Below are 20,116 nucleotides of genomic sequence, written 5' to 3' on the forward strand. Positions count from 1 at the left end.
GGCAGCTGCAGGCCTCCAGCTATGTGGGGCACCTGGGTGGGGGTGGAGGGCACTCCACAGAGACTGACCGGTCTGCTTCTAAACACACAGGCAGGAAAACTGTGGCCCAGAGCAGAGAAAGCAGGTCAGCGCCAGAGCCAACATGCCTACCTGAGAGAGGCCCGCCGGCCCCAGTTGGTGGGAGCTTCTGCTGAGCCCTTGGCCCCTGCTCTTTAACATGGACAGGGCTGCTCAGAGCTGGCGGGTCCCTTGGTCATGGGAATGCCAGGCTCTGCTGGTAGGTGGAGGGCAGACATTCCTTGGCTTGTGGCCCCCTGCACCGTGACCTGCCCTGGCACCCTCATGTTCAGAGCCCTCCCTGAGCTCTGGGGAGGGAGGAAACAGCTCCGTGCTCCCACTCCCATGGCTTTGAGGACTTTACCCCCATACTTAGTGTCAGGGCCAGAACTGGGGAGCCTCACAGCCCTGGGGCACAAATGTAAAGGGGCACCAAAAAAACTCGGTAATCAAGATATTTATTGTAATCATTTAAAAAATGAGCATTAATGCAAAAAAAATCCTTGTATTAGCTTCCCATTGGAGCTCTAATAAACTGCCAGAAATTTGGCAGCTTAACACAATGTGATTTTCTTCCAGTTCTGGGGGTTGGAAGTCATAACCAGTCTTCTGAGGCTAAAATCCAGGTGTCACTAGGGCTGGTTTCTTGGAGGACACAGGGAGAAGCAGTTCCTTGTCTCTTGCACCTTCCAGGGGCTACGACAAGGCCTTGGCTGTGGCCTCAGTACTGCAGTCTCTGCCTTTGTCCTGCCCTTGCCACCTCCTCTGTGGTCAGACTTCCTTCTGCCTTCTTCTTAACCCCTAAAACTGCACCTGGCCCCTCAGATAAGCCAGGATAACCTCTCAGCCCTCATCATACCTACAGAGTCTCTTGTACTGTGTAAGGTACCACGATAGAGGTTCCAGGGATCAGGACATCTGCCGGGGAGGACATTATTCAGTTAACCACATCCATGGTCAAATGCGAACATGTGAAATAAAGGCAGGCAGTGTGGTGGGTTGGGGTGGGCAAGGCCCTCATGCTCAAGGTCTGTGCAAGTGCATAGCTGCTCCTGTTTATTGAAAACTTTAATATGTTGTTCATCTAGGATTTTTTTTGCCTTCATGTTTATTCTTAAAAATATTGCAATAAAATGTTTATCCTAGTTACTGAGGTTTTGGGTGCCCCTTAAATTGTGTCCCTGTGGTGAGTGCCTGGCTTGTCTCACCCTAGGCCAGGCTCTGCTTAGAATGAGCAAGAGGCATGACCCAGCTCTGCATGCCCAGCTTGAAGAAGGGTCCCAGCCCCTTCCAGCCCCAGGGCCACAAACCTCTCCCTTAAGACTCTGGCCACCTTCCCTTGGGACTCCCATCCCTGCTGCTGGTGTTCCACTGCCCCTAGCTGTGCCTCTCTGTCCACCTGTCTTCCTGGTGTACTCATTCCAGCCCTTACCCTTTGGAAGTATGGGATTGTGGGCTCGTCTCAGAAACCCACCCCAGAAGAACATAGGCTTTGTAGAAAGACCATGTAGGTGTTAATAAAGGCCCGTCACCATCTGTATGACTGTAGGCAAATCACACAGCCTCTCTGATTCTTTGTAATATGGAGAAGCTAATACCCCGCAGACTGCTCAGGGTCATACTGCATGACAAGTCCAAACCACTATCCCTGGCACTAGGGTGCCCAGGCAAGGCAGAGGCCAGGAGGGCTTGGAGCCTGGACCCCCACTGTGAAGCCAGCACCCTCCTCCTTGCTAGGTGACCTAGACTCAGTTACCTAACCTCCCTGGACCTCCATTGCCCCACCTGGAACACCTGTTTCCCAGGCGAAAAGATGAGCAGGCACTCCTAAAGCCGGTCCTGGGCAAAGAGGGAAGGGATTCCCTTGGTGCCCTTTGGGAACATGGGGCTTTAGGAGAAAGGGTGTGAAGTTTGACACCGGAGATCCCTCACGGGGGCCGACTTCGGGCGTGGCATCCCAGGCACTCACAGATCCCTGGCCCTCCCTCGCCCCAGGGTCCGGGCCTGGGGCGGCGCTGGCCGGGGCGGGCGGGCGGCGGGCAAGACGCTACCTGCGCGCGTGCCGGGCATTCCAGCCGCCGCCGCTCCTCCGCGCCGGGGCGCGCCATGGGCCTGATGCCGGCTGCGCGGGCCTTCTCCGGGTGCCGCGCCTGCCCGCGGCCGCCCTGCCGCCTGCCCGCCTGCTGCGCGCCCGCCGCCCCAGGTAGGGGCGGGACAGGATGCGGGCGCCCCCGGGCCCGCTGGAGAAGTGGCGTCTCCAGGCCAGAGAGGCGCTCGAACCCGGACTGGCGCGGCGGGCGAGGAGAGCGCCGCGCATGCGTCTCGCGGGGGTCGGCAGGGAGCCTGGGGGAGTTCGGGTGTCACCGCGGATCCAGTGCAGCCGGACGGTTCCCAGGGGGCGGGGGTCGTGCGTGTCCGAGAGAAGAGGAAGAGGCCGAATCTCCTGCTGGCGGTGGGCGGCCCGCGTGTAGAGATGAGGACTCTGAGTCTGGGAGGGACGCAGGGACTCGCAAAGGATCCCTCCCCACTCCCCACTATGGAGGGGACCCAGCAGGATCCGAGCCCGAGCCCGGGGCTCAGAACCCAAGCCTCTCTGGGCCACAGGAAGGGGTGTGGGACCGGCGCCTCCAGGAGGAGGGAATCACTTCTGCCCTGGGGCAGGCTGCCCAGGACAGGACCCCTCCAGGTGAGCTTAGCCTCTGCTGTGCTCCTCCAGGCCGGAACGGGTAGGGAGCAGGGGCGTTTTCAGGTGTGCTGGCTGGCTGGTGGGTCTTCTTGCTTACAGCCTTGGGGGCAATTCTGAGGCTCTCTAGTACCTAGCGAAGAGCCTGGAAGTGTCAAGAGTTGGCCAGCCAGTGAGTCCCTGCACTGAGGACAAAGGGTGTGGTGGTTGCATGGAGGATGAGGGGTGTTGGGGTGCAGGGGACCAGAGAGCAGGAAGGTCGGGAGCCAAGAGGGAAACTGTGGAATTACCCAAAGTTTGGGAGTCTCTAGAGAGAATTTTAGAATTATTTTCTTCATTGTGCCTCTTCCCAGAATCTTCCCACTCCTGAAAAAGAGTAATAAGCAGGCGTATGACTAAAGCAGACCTACTGTGCCGCTCTGCTCTGCTCTGGGATCAGCTGCAAAAGGGAATCCCAGGCCTCCCTCCCCTGCTGCAGCCTTGGGGGTGGGACTCAGGGGCAGGCAGAGCCTGTCTAGGAGTTGACCCTGCAAGGTCAGAGAAAGCCGCATTTCAAAGCACCTGCTCCCCGGTGCCTAGTGTGGTCGATCTCCTGTGGGCACTCACACCCTGGGAGGTGGCGAAGCCCAGCTCAGAGAGGCTAGGGACAGTGTCCAGGGTCATAGAGGACGAGGATTGCAGCCAGCAGACTGCTCTGCCTGGGCTTCCTCTCCTGTGTGGGATTCCGGGGGAGGGGAGTGAGGGATGGCTTTGCCAGGGGGATGCTGGCAGAGGATGCCCAGCAGCAGGTTCATCAAGAGGAGAGGCAGCCTCTGCCAGTTTTGCCTGCAGTGGCAGAGCCAGTGCTCTGTGAAGAGCATGGGCTGGGACCTTGAGGAACCCACACGAAGGCTGGGTTTCCAGGGAGCTGACAAACCTACTAGAACTAGTTCTTGGCAAGGCTCCCCTCTTGAGTGTGCCAGGAGGGCTGAGGGAGTTCACCCAGGAGGGGGCAGGCCCTGCCAGCCTCCCCTGGAGAAACCCTGGTTGGGGGGAGGGGTGGGTGGGGCCCTTGATATGGAGGCCAGGCCCAGAAGCCCCAGGACCTGGTGCCTTCCGCAGGAGGGCTGCAGGGAAGGAAGCCTCTTGGGAGGCTGAGCTGGATTGAGGCCTTCCCACAGCTCCTGACAGCTCCTTTCCATGGGTTCCCAGTGGCCAGCTGGGAATGTGGGGCCAGTCTGTGGCCTGGTGGTGCCTGGGGGCTGGGCCTCAGGGAAGTCTCACCTTCAAAGCACCCCCTAAAGACAGGTATGATCATCCCATTTTATAGATTTCATAGATGGAGAGACTGAGCCCCAGGAGAGGGAGGCAACTCCGCTCCTCAGTGGGTTAGCCAGGATATGCAGCAGACCAATACTGGTGCAGATCCAGAATCTTTTGTCTCTGTGACCTTTGGCCTTGAACATCATCTACTTGCCTGTGTCCCTACCCAAGCCCCACCATGACCGGTCAGGGTGCTGCCAACCATGCCCCCTCACCCCTGCCCTCCAACCCCTGATCCTCTGTCATGTGCCCTGCAACCCTGCCTGCCTGCCTCCTGCTCATCTTTAAGACGTTGATTTCAGACATCACCTCCTCCTGAACCTGTTCTCTCTAGAAGTGCCCAGGACCTTGTGGATGTCCCTTTCCTGGCTCTTCCAGCCCTGTTTTGGGAAAGTGGTTAGGAAGGCGCCATGGGGCAGCAGAGGGTTAGTGGTTGTTTTGGGGCTGGGAGCTGCCTGAATGTGCTGGTACTGTGTGAACAGCAGGCTGGCCCAGGCTCTGCACCCCTAGGGGCTGGAGGAGGGAGTGGGGCAGGGCCTTGCCTGCCTGCCAAGTTTAGGCTTTATCCTGAGAATGGTGTTAAAGGCAGCAAGGGAGGCCCCAGGGGGATTTATATGTTTATGGCCCTCGGGGCAGCTCTCTAATTCCTAAAGCAGGGAGAGGCGCAAAGTACAGGGGTGATGGAAAGGTGGATAAACAGACCCACAGCAGGGGTCCTAGGGGCAGGAGATGGGACAGCAGGCAGGGCTGGAGTCAAGAGATGGCTAGGTGGAATTACCCATGCTCCACAGGCCTCCAGAGAGAATTTTGGAATTTTTCCCCGGAGTATCTTCCTTGACTGTGGCCTTCAGTCAGCTGTGAGCTGAGGGTGGAGCTGAAAGCTGTGAGTCGGGATGGGAGGCGGCCCTGGAGAGTGTGGTCCCCTCCTTCACTGGTTCTCTTTGGCCTCTGCTGCAAGCCCAGCACGTGACCCTGGGCAGGCCAGCAACCCGGCAGCGGGGAGTGTCCTCATGCTGTCTGGAGTAGCGGCAGTCAGGGCTGTGACAGTGGAGGGAAAGGTGAAGGGAGGGTCTGGGGCACTCACATAGGAGGACTTCTGAGTTTTCTTCTGAGGGCTAGTAAGAAATTTGCCCAGACTAAAGAGGAAAGTGGCACTAGGGAGAAGGCCCCGCCCACTCCAGCCCCACGAAGGCAGACGGATTCATGCCACTCAAGCAGTGGGCAGAGCTGGAGAAAAGGTGACGTGTGTGTGTGTGCGCGGATGGAGGCAGGAGGCAGGCAGCAGGCACCAGGTGCACTGCCAGGCCAGCCCTTCCCCTCAAGGGACTGCCTGCCTGTGGGCACTTCCTCCCGGGTGCCCTCTGCCTGCCCATTTGAGGTCCCAGCAGAGGCCTCTGGTCCCGAGAGGTGTGACTTCCCATTGTTACCTTTCCTACTTATCCTGGCCCCAGTGTCCTTGGGGCAAGTCTGTGCCCTAGAGGTCAAAGCAGAAGAGCTGAACGAATACCTGGCAAGACCACATGAGTGGAGCATGGGCTAGGTTGGAAGTGATAGGGGATGGTGGGGACTGCGGAGAACTGGCCGTGTGTGCGCTATCACAGATGCCACTGCGCTCTGCAACTGTTGCTTTTATGGAACTCAGGCCTGGTGTCACCACGTTCGGATTTTTTAAGAGAAGCTGGGAATCCAGATTTATGTATAAAATCTCTTGATTGTAAATAACTAATTTAAAAATGGTTCAAACATCATACGAGCTACACAGGCACATCTGTGGACCTATGTGGCCCATTGTTGGGCATCAGTTGTTGAGCCCTGACTGAGGTGAGAGAGAGCAGGGGCTCAGTGTCCCTGGACCAGCCCAGGCCACACTTGGGCTGGTGGAAAGGCCCGGACACTGTCAGTGGTGAGCCCCAGAGCCTCCTCAGACTGGCTTCTCAGAGGTGCCCCAGGCAGCTAGCAGGCCAAGCTTGCAGCAGGGTCACCCCCTGTGCTCAAGGCTCATGAATGGCCCCTTGGGCCCCACTTATGGTCAGGGGCGACTGGTCTCGCCCACCGGGTCCCAGGCGGCAGCAGCTTTCCCTTCGTGTTAGTATTGTGACCTCTGCCTGTTGTCCCTCCACAGGACCCACGTTCTCAGGAACGGCTGGTGCTGAGTTGGGGGATGCCTCACATAGGTATCTCTGGACCAGCATGGGCACCAAGCAGTCACGTGACCAAGTGCATTCTCTGTACCTGGAGCCAGACTGCCTGGGTTGGAACCTTGTCCCTGTCGTGTATGCTGAGTGAACTTGTGTACATTCTTAAGCCCCCATGTCTCTCAGTTCAAACACCCCACAAGCTGAACAGGCAAAAGTCAAGATAATGATGACGATGGTTACAGTGGTAGTGACAGTCCCTGAGTTATCAAGATGGGAAGGATTAAATGTGCTGATGGGTGTAAAATGCTCAGAACAGCACCTGGCAGCACAGCACCATGTGTAGCTACATTGGCACTCTCCTCACTCTCACACGCCCCCCACCTGTGCATGCTCGTGCACACACAAGCCCACATGCATATATATGCACATACATTTGCAAGCCCACACCCAGCGCATGTGCACACATGTGCACATACAAACCCACACTACATGCACACATGCGCACACACACTTCTCGCTAAAGCATTGCTGGCATCCAGCAGGTGCAGCCCACATGGGCATGTTTTCTCAAAGGAAGAGTCTTTACCTTTCAGGTTTTATACACTTAGTTTTTGGGTCAAGCAGGGTGAGGAGGAGCATTTACTGTGTCCTGCTCTGTGCCAGGCACTGTATCAGGGACTGATGTATCTTATTCCAAAATAGCCCCTGTGTTGGGGGGCTAAGTAGGAAAAATAGAGCCCCACTTTTAGCTGGCTCAGTGCCCACGTCCCTGGGAAGTCCCATGCCTGGACATGGAGCTTTGGCATCTTGCCCCTGGAACAGCCCACAAGCCACCCTGTAGGGAAGGTCTCTGCACAGGGGGTGTGAATAATGTCAGGCACTCCAAAGAGTCAAGAACTCAGCTTGAAAGCTTAGAGGCTGGCAGAAGTCTGTTTCTCCTGTTACTGTACCATGGTATAGACAGCTTTATGGCTCTCAACTCCTTCCTTTCTTTGCCTGGGCTGCCAGGAACCTCTTAGGCTAGTGATAAATTTAGCTTTCATAGATTTTCTCTGAAGTTCTCTGCCTCCTTCCCCTCTCCCTCTATTCCTCATCTGGTGTCTTGTCATGTATCGTTTTAGATCATTCTCTCTCTGATTTCTTTTCTTTCTTTTTGCTAATGTTATTTAAGAGTAGCATGCAGAAAAGTATACAAGTCATAAGTATACAGTTCAGTGAACTTTCTCAAGTGGGACATAACTGGGTAAACCGTGCCGGGGGAGACACAGCGTTACCACAACCCCAGAAGCCTTTGAGCCCCTTCCAGTCACTGACCCACCAAGGTAACTGTGTCCTGGCCTAATAGCACAGATGAGTCTGACCTATCTTTAACTTTACATAAATGGAGTCATGCAGTGTGCACTCTGGGGTTTGGCTTCTTTTGTTTCTGATGATGTTTTTTGTTTTCTAATTTTTTTAAATTTTCATAAAATACACCTAACATAAAACATCCTAACTTCATCATTTTTAAAGCTCACAGTTCAGCAGCATTATGTTTATTCAAATTATTGTGCAGCCACCAGCACTCTCCATCTCCAGAACACTTTCCATCTTGCAAAGCTGAGACTCTGCCCATTCAATTCTAACTTCCATCTCCCCTGCCCCCAGCCCCTTTAGCCGCCATTCTACTTTCTGTCTCTGTGAATTTGACTACTCCAGGCTCCACATGTAAGAGAAATCACACAGTATTTGTCCTTTTGTGAATGATTTACACATGATGTTCTCCAGGTCCACCCATGTTGTAGCATGTGTCTGAATTTCCCTCCTTTTTAAGGCCGAATCAGTTTCCACTGTATGCAAATACCATGTCTTGCTTCTCCATGTATTCACTGACAGACACATGGCTTGCTTCTGTGTTTCAGCTGCTGTGAATAATGCCGCTGTGAACCTGAGTGTGCAAGTATCTCTTTGAGACCTTACTTTTAATTATTTTAGGTATATACCCAGGGGAGGGATTACTGGTGATTCTAGTTTTAATTTTTTGAGGAACTGCCATACTGTTTTCCACAGCAACTGCCATCTCATCATCCTTCCAGCAGTGCACAAGGAAGGGTTTCTCCACCTCCTCGCCAACACTTGTGACTATCTGCTCTTTTGACAGTAGCCGTCCTAGTGAGGTGGGATCAGATAGTGGTTTGGATTTGTGTTTTCCTGATGATGATTGATGCTGAGTGATGACTGTGGTTTTCGTATTACTGTGTCTGTCTTGTCCGGTGAGCTGTGCCTCATTTATTCTCATTGCTGCACAGTGTTCCATGGTAAGAACAGAATACAGGAGATATACTGGTTCTGCTGTTGATGGACATTGGATGGCTTCTCATTTGGAATGGCTGCAAAACCAATCAATGACATGCATAACGCAGCTCCCTGAGGGCCATTTGCTCCTGGCTTGCGCAAGCTCCAGGGGCCAGGTCACGCCGCCAGCCCACTGCTCCCTCCTGCTGTCTGTCCACAGGCAGCCCAGGGCCCAGCCTTCTGGTGTGCGTCCTCCCAGTGTCTAATTTGTTTCCTGGGGAGGAGCCACTTTTAGCCCTAACAGTGCACCTGCCCTCCATCGTCCCAAGCACGAACCACTGAGCTGGGTGGTGGAGGGTGTGACTAGCTCCTCTCTGTGCTCAGGGATCTTTGGGCAGCGCCTGGAGGACACAGTCCACCACGAGCGGAAGTATGGCCCCCGCCTGGCACCCCTGCTGGTGGAGCAGTGTGTGGACTTCATCCGGGAGCGCGGGCTCACTGAGGAGGGGCTGTTCCGCATGCCGGGCCAGGCCAACCTGGTGAGGGACCTGCAGGATTCCTTCGACTGTGGGGAGAAGCCACTGTTTGACAGGTGAGCTCATGATCAGGGGTGATGTAGAGCCACTTGTTCATTCCTCCTGCAGGGGCTCCTGCCCAGGACACCAGCTCCAGTGGCAGGGGTGGGCTGGTGACTGGATGGTGGGCCAGCCCTCCCAGTGGCAGAGTGTAAGGCACACCCTCACTCTGCCAGCCAGGGGTCCCCTCTCAGGATCTGTCTCTTGGCCATGTTTCCTCCGTTGACCTACCGCCAGGCTCTGTTGGTGGCAAGATGGCGTAGCAGCTCGACTTCCTTCCTCTTGGGTTCCGGGGACAGGGGAGCAAGTCTTCTGCACCTGCCCTGGGACCATGTCCATCCTACCCATCATGGGGGCTTAACCAGGCCCTGGATCACCCTGGGTGGAGCCAACTATACCCCAGAGCAGGACTGTTTGGGGACTCTGTTTCCCCTGACAGTGCGCCCACCCATCATGGGGCAGTTTTTCATAGAGTTCTTCCTGCATCAAGAAAACCTACCCTACACGGGCTTCCACTGTGTCTTCTTGGATCTGCCCCAGGACCCACAGGCAGCCGTGGCCTACCAGGGCTTCTCCTCTGGGGACAGAACACTCAGCCCCTCAGCTTCTTCCCAGGCCCGTCACTGCGACCAGGGGAGGTGTCAGCTCCTCTCCTTAGATGGAGAGGACTGACCACTGTTCCCCAGAGATGCTCTGCCCAGGTAGGTACAGGGGATCCTTCATCCAGAGCTTTATGAAGCTCCATCCCAATGCTGAGTTCAGTGAGCTTGTGGTCCATTCTGAACCTCTGCCAGCCAGGCCTCTTCCATCCTATCTTATGTGGCCCAGTATTAGAGTTGGAGATTGCTTCAAATAATGTTACCTGGGTAGAGCCTGGGAACTGGGACTTTTGGAAGCTCTCCAGGATCAGATGCTCTGCTGCCCTAGTGCCTGATGCTACCTGAGGGGCTTCTGCAGACCTCGACACTCCCCTACTCAAACTCTGCTGGGGCTCCCTGGAGTGGCGTAGGCCATCCGAGCCTCACCCACCCTGCTGGGTTTCCACCTGGGCACACCTGCTCTCCCAAGGTGTGGTTCCTGGCGTGCTCAGCCTCCATTCCCCACTTGGCCTGCCTGCTGAATTTCCCTGGAAAGGTAGCTGGCGCCCGCAGGGTGTGTTCCACGCAGACCTGACTCTCAGCCTCCAGCAGCCTGGGGCAGCCTTCCCTGTGTCTTGGAGGTCCTCTCCTGTCTGCCTTCTCCCTCTCTGGCTGCTTCTATGCTGTTTCTGGAATTGTCTCTGGAGGGCCATCTCCACGGTGGACATGTTAGCCTTGTTCCTCCACCCCCATCTCTGCGTGACCCCATACTGCCATGGTGGCCCTGGGCTTTGGGTCCCTCTCCCTTTAGAAACTCCTCCTTCGGTATCTGAGGCCATCCTTCTGCTTTCTGCCATTACCATGGCAGCTCCTCTGGCTCTGCATCTGTACTCACGGAGGGCCCCTCCCCACCACGTCCCCCAGCTGGAGGACCCCCTCCCTGCCCCCACCTCTCTGGCAGAGGGCCCCCGTCCCTACCCACCCAGGACGGAGGGCCCCCTTCCCACCCACCCCCTACAGAGGAGCCCCTCCTCACCCACTTCTGACAGAGGCTCTTGAGAGGGAGCTCCCTCCCCCAGGCCATAGCCTGCCTGCTTACTGGGGTGTTGGCTTTTATCCTGCACCTTCCCCACAAAGCCCCCTCCTCACTTTCCTGCTCATCTCTATAAGAAGGTACCCTTTAGCCCCAGGTCCTGGGCTTGTCTCCCGTTAAAGCCTCATCAGGCCTGGAAGCCTCAGTGCCTGGAGCTACCCCATACCTGTCCCTTCCCTGCCCCATACCTGTCCCTTCCTGCACACTGGGCTGTCCATCTCGCAGGCAGCCACCCTGCTGCTGAGTGCTGAGGACAGCCTCCTCTGTGCCGGAGCCTGAGGCTGCATGGACTCCTGGCTGCCAGGCTCTTCTAACACCCTCAGCTGCTATCCTTTCTGGATGGATGCTGTTGTTAGTGTGGGCAGGAGGGGGTCCCTGAGAAGGGAGAGGTGATGAGGAACCTGCAGATGGAGGGTTGCCTCAGTGCGGGCTGCCCTGACCACCAGGACCAGTTTGCCCCCAGGGCACGCACCTCATCTGTTGACCAACTGCTGCCCTCTCTGCCTCACAACCCCCACCTCTGCCTGCAGTAGTGTCAATGCGTGCTGGGAGGGCCACAGGCTGTGCGGGGGCACCCACAGGGCCACAGGCTGTGCAGAGTTCTCCTTGGGTGCTTGTTAGAGGAGGGAAGGGGACAGCAGTTTACGGAAAAGTCTCAAGAAAAGGCCTGGAAACAGCTGTTAAAAGTACTGCAATGGGGAAGGAGGGAGAGGGGAGGGAGGGAGGGGCATGGAAAGGAAGTAAGAGTTTGGTGATGATCGCATGGGAGGCTGGACAGGGCTGAACAGCAAGACCTTGCGGGGCAGGGATGCAGCTCGGGAGGTCTGCAGAGGAGGGGCAGCTCTCTCCACTTGCCCAGGGCAGAAGCTCTCCCATCCCTCCAGTTGCAGAAAAGGGGAAGACGTGGGCTGGCTCCCAACCACACTTCCCTGCCTCCTGACCCTCCCCCAATCTCTCTTGCTCTACTCAGGCTGCCATTGAAGGCATGGGGCCCCAGTGGAGAAGGGGCTGCTGGGCTCAAGCCTGGGTACCCAGGGCAGTTGGCCAGAAACGTGGCCCGGGAGAAGGCCACCGAGGGTGTGGCAGCAGCAAGGCTGGCTGGAGAGGGAAGCAGGGGTGGAGTGGGGGCTGCCCGGACCCAGCCAGACCAAGAGCCACTGAGCCTCAGGCAACGAGGGGCCCCAGGTATATTTGGGATGCATATGGACACATGGAACACCAGAATTCCAAATATGAGGGCCAGAAGGCACTTATCTGAGTGAGCCCAGCCTGGGATTCAGACAGGGCCAGGTGATAGCATAAAGGCACAGCCACAGTCTCCTGGCCCTGGGCTCATCTTTCCTGCTGGAAATACAGTCCAGGGCTTAAGTCCAGGGCCCTAGGCAAGTAGATGAACTACCTGGGGCCTGTATACTGCTTGGAATGCAAGCTCTGAGGAGATACCAAGGCTCTTGTATAGGACCTCGACTGCAGACCCCACATGGGACCCAGGAAAGGACTGTGCCAGGCCTAGTGCCACCACCACCCACAGCTGGTCTACTTCAGCCTTGGTACCTCCGAGCCAGAGCAGGAGACTGAGGCCTGGAGTGGACTCTTGGGGCACTGGAGAGGGGGTAATGAGCTTAGAAGGCTAGGTGTCCCCATTGTGGACAGGTAGAGAGGAAAGGGCCTGACCTCTGACCTGCTCCTGCTGTTGGTCCCTGGAGAACTGCTCCCTGACAAGAAGCCAGCAGCCCTGCTTGGTGGGAGCTTTGATGCAGCTCCGCCCACTCCAGCCAAGGTCAAGTACAGCAGGGTGGGCAAGCTTGGGCTGGGGCTGGCAGCACCTACAGAGGGCCTGTGAGACAGCTATTCCTACTGGAGAGCTGGTGGCTCCCAGGCTCCCACATCGTCCTGCAGGGGACCTTGGGATGGCCACCAGGCCTGTAGAAGGGGCCCCCAGCCTGTGTTCCAAGGCCCTCCCCTGTGCAACCTGACCTACATCACACTTGATTCCTCTGGTCCAGGGCAGCTGCTAGGGTGGAGCAGCTGTGCTTTGCAGGGCCCTGTGGCTTTGCAGCCCCTGGAGTCTGATGCAGTCTATGCAGGACAGGAGCAGGTCCTGGACGGACTGACACAGACATGAAACTCAGGGGTTCTGAATGGGTGTCTGGGCATGGTGGGTTGTCCCTGAGCTGGAACTCCTGGCCATGGATCCTTAGTTGCCCCTCCCCCAGCTCTATCTACTGCTCCCAGAAGCAGCATGGGCCTTTCCTTCACCAGGGCTGCTGACCGCAGATGCAGCTTCAGTGTGCCTAAGCATGCACCTGAGACCGAGGCTGCCCCTTGGCAACGGGGCGGGGGGTGCCAGTCACTCCTGAGATTTCCTGGCATCTCAGGCCTCACACACCTGTCCTCTTCTTCCCCCCAACTCCCCAGCACAACAGACGTGCACACGGTGGCCTCCCTGCTGAAGCTCTACCTGCGGGAGCTCCCCGAGCCCGTGGTCCCCTTCGCCAGGTACGAGGACTTCCTCAGCTGCGCCCAGCTGCTCACCAAGGACGAGGGGGAGGTCAGTGGCTCCTGGGGATAGGTCCTGGGAGATGGGCTGGCTGGGTGGCAGCCTGTAGAGTCAGGACACAGACTCTGATTTTCATGAATTTTCATGGTCCATGGATCCTGTGGAGGCCTGCTTTGTGTGGGGGGTGTGGTGGGGGCCTGGAGCATCCTGCTTGGGTTGGGGAGGGGCCAGGGCATCCTGCTGTCTGTCTGGAGCCATACCTGTATGCTGCCCAGGTCCCGGGGTGCCCAGCTCTGGCCGCTCACACTCCCCACACTCAGGCCACTCAGGCCTGTCATGGGCTCAGAAACAGGGAGATCTTTTATTTATGTCTCGTTTCCTTCCCAAAAGAATTTGAACTAGCTCCCAAGACAGATGGGCCAGCCCTCCTGTCCCCGCCCCTGCAGGTGCTAGTCTGCAGCCCCAGGTGGCTCAGGGCCAGCTAAGGACTGTTCACCTCCCCGAGGCCATGTGGGAGATGAGGGCTCATTATCTGGCAAATATTTGTGTCTTGATAAGTGAGCTGAGTGCTGGCCCTGACGTTCCTCCACAGTGGCCAGCATAGGCTCACCCCTCATACCAGCTCCTTGGAAGCAAGTTAGCTTCCCAGGAGGTCACAGCTGGGCCCTGGCCACTCCTTGAGGGGAGGGGGAGGTGGTGGAGCCCTCTGGTTCACTGGGGCTGGGTCACCGTAGCCCCCACCTCCCTTCTCCTTGCTTACACCTCCTCGAAGTCAGAGAAGGCCCAGGGGCCTCATTCCTGGTGTTTGTTTGAAATTCTGTTCTTCATTCCTAAGGGCACTCTGGAGTTGGCTAAACAAGTGAGCAACCTTCCTCAGGCCAATTACAACCTGCTCAGATACATCTGCAAGTAAGTGGCGTGGCAAGAGGGAACCAGGCTTTCCTGCACTGGCTCTGCAATCATCCCCCAACCCCACCGTGAGACACACAACTCTTCCTTGTTGGAGGGGCCCTCCCCCACCCCCCGCAGAGCCTCACCTAGTGTGGATGCAGCAGGGAGTGGAAAAGCGCAGACCCTGAGCAGGTGGTTTTAAACAGTCCTGGGTAGATAATTCCAGAAGGGACATACCCTCTGTCCCTCCTGGGTGCCTCTCACCATCCTGTTCCCCCAGCCATCTGCCTCTTGACCCCAACCCTTCATGTATCCCTATCCTGGACCCTGAGAAGGGGCATGTAGGGCTGGTGCTGACTAGGGTCTGGGACTTCGCAGAATCTGCACCCACTGCAGTGTGGAGAGTCATGTGTCCTCCTTCCACACAAATAGCGGTGGGCCTTGTTCCAGTGACCTTTGCTTCTGATGGCCCTCTCGGGCCCCGGGGGAAACCTGCCCTCATCGAGCCTGGCAGAGAGGCAGGCTGCACCCAGTGGGCAAAAGCCTGCAGGCAGCAAGGCTCAGCAGGGGTGGGGCGGGGCGTCCCGGCTGCTCCCAGGAGACTGGGCGTCAGAACTTGCTTCTTTGATGACTGTTGCTTCCTTACTTTGCAGGTTTCTGGATGAAGTTCAAGCGTACTCAAATGTCAACAAGATGAGTGTCCAGAACCTGGCGACCGTCTTTGGACCTAACATTCTGCGGCCACAGGTTGAGGACCCAATAACCATCATGGAAGGTAAGGGTGAGGTGTACCTGGTGTCCCTGGGTGCTGCTGGGTCTGGGCTCATCTTGGTCTGGGGCAAGTCCTTGGAACCAGGTCAGCCCAGGGCCAGGCCAGCAGGAGGGGTGGCTCAGACAGCACATCTCCATCTCTGGGGACTTGGCAGGAGCCTCTGCAGACCTCACCCCGCCACCCCCATAAGGTCCAGCTGTAAGACAAAAAGGAATTTTGCAGCAGCAGGTCACCGGGTATAATTAGAATGGCCAGGAGTTTCTGTGGATAGAAGAGGCTGGAGGGATGGGACAGGCCAGCATTCTTGCACTTGAACACATACAGACATGTTTGCTTTCCTTTTATAATTACGCAATTGTCATAGGTTCCTAGATGTCGGCTTTGCAAACCCTGGAGAATTTCTCTATGATAAATAACAATAAGTGATTAAAAATAGCAGCAACAGCAGCTGCTTTCAGTAAGCTTCTACTAAGTGCTTTGTTGGTATCTCCTCATTTCACGCTTTACAACCAGCCTGGGATGTGGTAATCGGCCCCAACTTTACAGATGAGGAAACTGAGGCCAGGAGAGGTGAGGACACTCACCAGAGGCCAGTCAGCTAGACTTAGCAAAGGGCACAGATGTAGGCTGCCATGGAAAAGAGAGCACACCTCATAGGGCCCATGGAACACTGTCCCCTGTGGAGGATGCAGAGAGACGTGCTGTTCAGACAGGAAGCTCACAGCTGAGGCTGTTCTGGCCTCTATCCCATGTCCAAGGACATGATGGGGTGCTTTTACTAAGTCCTGTCTTTGGCCTGCCCTGACTGGGTCTCCCACCCTTGGACCCCACCAGGCCAGGAAAACACAAGCTCTCCCCTGCCTGGTGGTAATAGATGCTCAAGGGGGAGGCCTGCCCTGCCTGCTTCATGGAATTCCTGCATCACCTAAGTTCTTGGCCTCAGAATTCTTTCCTCGACTTCTTCCAGGATTCCTAGTCAACTTCAATGGGAGAGTCCACCCTGGCACTCAGCCATTCCTCCCACCCAGGGGACCTCCTAGCATCTGGTCTTTGTGGTGAGGGTGTTGGGAGGGAATGAGGCAGCTGGGTAGATACTATGGTCCTTCCTGCACTGCCCACCTCCACTGCAGGCCCCCACCCCACCACCACAAGAACTGAGTCCCCAGGACTGGGGGCTGCATCGCAGGGGCCTTGGCCTAGAGATGGGGGATTGTGTGTGTGAGAGATTCTATGTGTGTGGGATTCTAGGGGGTGGGCAGGGTGCACTGTGTGTGCGATTCTTTGTGGGGGACTTTGGGGAGGCTAGGGAGGGTGTGTTGTGTATGTGTGTGTGGGATTTTGGGGAGTAGGCATTGTATGTGTGATTGTGTGTTGGGGGGATTTGGGGAGGCTGGGTGGGTGCATTGTTTGCGCAATTGTATGTGTGTGTGTGACTTTGGGGGTGGGTGGTGTGCACTGTATGTGTGATTGTTGGGGGAGGGATTTTTGGGGGTGGGTGGGTACACTGTGTGTGCAATGGTATGTGTGCCCCACACAGGAAAGGCTCTATTCCCTGTCCCAGAGCCCTGTGCTCCCAGAGTGTGGACATTCAGGCATGGCGGTTGTCAGCAGCATGGGGGCCCGGGGGCGGGAGTGGTAACATGGGGCAGCCGAGAGAGCTCTGGCATCTCAACTCCCAGTTTCCAGTTCCAACCTGCCACCTGCTCATCCTGAAGCCCTGGGCCCTGCCCCCTCACCCCACCCCAGCTGGAGGGCGTGGGCGCGGGCACAGTGTTTCCTGCCTGCTTGCAGCACTGTGCCTGAGGAAGGTGGTTCTGTAGCCCCATCCTGCTGTCCTGCCTGGAGTTGGAGGGTGTGTGGTCCTTTCCTCTGGGCGGATGAAGGCTCCTTTGAGGGGCAGCCTGGCTCTGGGAACAGGACGAGCTCCCACAAAGCTGCAGCTTCCCCATGACTGGCAGAGCGACCCTGGGCCGGGCCGCTGGCAGCAAGGCCTCTCTCCGCCTCTCTTCCCGCAGGCACTTCCCTCATCCAGCACCTGATGACCGTCCTCATCCGCAAACACAGCCAGCTCTTCACGGCGCCCACCCCGGAAGGGCCCACCTCCCCGCGCGGAGGCCAGCAGTGCGCAGTGGGGTGGGGCTCCGAGGAGGTCACCAGGGACAGCCAGGGAGAGCCCGGTGGCCCCGGCCTGCCCACGCACAGGACCTCTTCCCTGGATGGGGCGGCCGTGGCGGTGCTCTCCAGAACCGCCCCCACGGGGCCGGGGAGCCGGTGCAGCCCTGGGAAGAAGGTACAGACCCTGCCCAGTTGGAAGTCCTCATTCCGGCAGCCGGGGTCCCGGTCCGGAAGCCCGAAGGGGGGCGGCTCGTCCCTGGAGGTGCCCATCATCTCCTCTGGCGGGAACTGGCTCATGAACGGGCTGTCCTCCCTGCGCGGCCACCGCCGAGCCTCGTCGGGAGACCGGCTCAAGGACTCGGGCTCTGTGCAGAGACTCTCCACCTACGACAATGTGCCCCCTGCGGGCCTGGTTCCTGGCACGCCCAGCGTGGCCAGCATGACGTGGTCGGGGGCCTCGTCCAGCGAGTCGTCGGCGGGGGGCTCGCTCAGCAGCTGCACGGCCTGCCGCGCCAGCGACTCCTCCCGCAGCTCCTTGCACACCGAATGGGCCCTGGAGCCCTCTCCACTCCCCAGCAGCAGCGAGGACCCCAAGTCCCTGGACCTGGGCCACAGCCTGGACGAGGCGGGGACGGGTGCCAGCAACAGCGAGCCGGGCAGCCCCACTCGGGAGCATGCGCGCCGCTCCGAGGCCCTGCAGGGGCTGATCTCAGAGCTCAGGGCCGAGCTGTGCCGCCAGCGGACTGAGTACGAGAGGAGTGTGAAAAGGTAACTTGCTGCCACGTGGAGCTTCTTCTGACCGGGTGGAGCCTGCCGGAGAGCTGTGTTCTTGGCACGTGGGCGTCAGCCCCTGACCTCCCAGCCGCTGGCCCTGGAAGCCAGCCTCAGAGAGGGGAATCCTAGCTCTGGGAAAGCCCTGGGGCTGGCAGGCTTGGCACGCAGTCAGCTTGGCACGCAGTCAGCGCTGTGGAGACCTGCTGATTTCACGCGAGTGGGAATGCCCGCCCAGCCAGGGGAACTTTGCTGCAGAGGTGGGAGCAGAGTCGGTGTGCAGTCCGCAGCCAGGGAGAGGTGGCCCCTGGAGGCAGGTCCCAGTTGTGTCCCAGTACAGGGGCCCATAGCCTGGATGCTGGGCCCTGGAAAGTGCCCAGGCCCCAGGCCAGCTAGGCGGGAAGTGAAGACCCCTTCCTGGATGGGATCAGAATCCAATTTCCCTGCTAAACCAAGCCCTTGTGCCTGCCCTGGTCACGGGATTCTTATGCTGCACCCTGAGGCTTGCAAGCTCATTCATAAAGGGGTGGAGTTCCTGCCTCCCATGATGACTGGGGTTCCCCTCTGCAGTGAGGAACCTCAGCTCTTGGAGGCCGGGTTCTCAGCGCTGGGGGCTTCCCTCAGCGTCTCAGATTTCTTGGCCCGTCGGGCTGCAGGTCCCTGTTAGCTGGTTGACCTGTACACCTGGGTCCCACACACTAGCAGGGGCTTCCTTTTTCCATCAGAGGCAGTGGATGGAGGTGGGAGGCAGTCCTGCTGCCCACTGAGCCTGTGATTTCTACTGGGAGCTGCAATGACAGCCCTTGCCCTGTTGCTCTGCTGACAGCTGTCCCCTGGGTGCTGGAGAGTGCCAGGCATGTACAGGCACTGTGTCTGCAACAGGAAGATATGGGAGAGGGACCTTGAGCGCAGAGGCCTCTGCCATGGGGGAGGTCACAGCAGGCAGTGCCTGAGTCAGGGCTGGAAGGACCCATAGGATGGAGCCGAGAAAGAAAATAGCATCAGTAAAACCCACGGGCCTCCAGAAATATAGTGGAAGATGCTGACTGCTTTGGATGAGCTCACAGGCCAAACTACAGGGCACGTGGGAACTCTTCCCATGCAGAAGGCTGGGCTGCACCAGCTGCACCTGTCGTGTGCAGAGTGCCTGGAGCTCTTCTGGCCTGCTCCAAGGTGTGGTTTCTCAAGGGAGATGCAGGACTGTTGGACTCTGGGTCAGACTGCCTGGGTTCTAGTCCCAGCTCCACCAGGGATTGGCTGAGTGTCCCCGGCAGGATCTCTGGGCCCCGGTGTGACCGCGCCTGTTTGTCCTGAGTGTTAAGTGACTCACAGTGGATGAGAGCACTCAGGAGCCTTTGCTGCTTGCATTAACTCCTGCCTGCTGGGCTGGAGGTAAGATGAGGTTCCCAGAGGCAGAGGGACAGCAGTGGTAGCCCTTGTGCAGTGACTGTCCTCGATAGCAAAGTGGTCTGGGCTGTTCTCTTGGTTAGAGGGAGGGTCTGGAGTGAGGAGGGTCTCTGAGCACAGAAAGGCAGGTAAGGGCATCAGCACCTGTCCCGTCCAGCAGAGGACTGGGAATGTGCATCCTGTTGTCTGCATGTATGGAGCCATCGGGAGGTGGAGTGAGGCTGGCCTTTGTCCTGACTCCCAGGACCCCAGTCGGATCCCTTCCCCAGGGCCCTTCTGGGGGGTCATCTTCCTTCATGCATTCCCAAAAGAGAGTCGGTTGTCTGTGAAGTACCAGATGCTGTGCAGGTGGCCACAGCTGTGGCCAAAACTGATCAAAATTTCTGCCTGCATTCTTATTTGGGTTGCAGGGAGACAAAGACCTGATAGGCATGCTACATTTCGAAAAATGCAAGGTGTGTTAAAAGGGAGCTGAAGGAGGAGAACATAGAGCAATGTGGAGGGGAGTGGAGAGGAGCCTCAGGGTAGAGGGTTGGAGGAGGAGACCCCAGAGCTGCAGCCAGCACTGAACCCAAGACCCAGACAAGCGGGGAAGAGTCAGGGGCTGGGAACTGGAGGTGTGTGAGGTGGGCCAATGGCCGGGGTCTTTTGGCCTGGGCAATGCTTTGGTTTTTCCTGAGATGAGAATGAAGTGAGAAGCTGATGGTCTTGGCACTTTGGGCACTTTGACAGGTGCACCTGGGTGCCATGCCGAGCAGAGCTTGCCAGGGGACAAGGACAGAACAGACCAATTAGGAGACATGGGGGTCCAGGTCTGATCTGTGGGGTGCATGGCCCTGAGGGGCAACCGGTGGAGGTGGGGGAAGCGGCCAGGTGCTGAGCATATTTTGAAGGTAGAGCCAAAAGGCTTTGCTAACTGATCAGATATGGGGCCCAGAAAAATAATAGGCTTAGTGGAGG

General features: G+C 57.6%; 1 protein-coding gene across 1 annotated transcript in view; it reads left to right on the forward strand.

Annotated features, from left to right (window-relative positions):
- The window catches only part of ARHGAP22 (Rho GTPase activating protein 22), a 224,306-nt gene that overhangs the window by 202,377 nt on the left and 1,813 nt on the right, over positions 1–20,116 (forward strand). Inside the window, exons 6-10 of the mRNA XM_064370060.1 lie at positions 8,839–9,046; positions 13,119–13,251; positions 14,036–14,109; positions 14,745–14,866; positions 16,879–17,746. Of these exons, the coding sequence (XP_064226130.1) occupies positions 8,839–9,046; positions 13,119–13,251; positions 14,036–14,109; positions 14,745–14,866; positions 16,879–17,746 (1,405 nt within the window). The remainder of the gene's footprint in view (positions 1–8,838; positions 9,047–13,118; positions 13,252–14,035; positions 14,110–14,744; positions 14,867–16,878; positions 17,747–20,116) is intronic.

Source organism: Aotus nancymaae, unplaced genomic scaffold, assembly GCF_030222135.1.
Source record: "Aotus nancymaae isolate 86718 unplaced genomic scaffold, 86718_ANA_hifiasm-v0.15.2.pri h1tg000099l, whole genome shotgun sequence".
Classification (NCBI taxonomy): Eukaryota; Metazoa; Chordata; class Mammalia; order Primates; family Aotidae; genus Aotus; species Aotus nancymaae.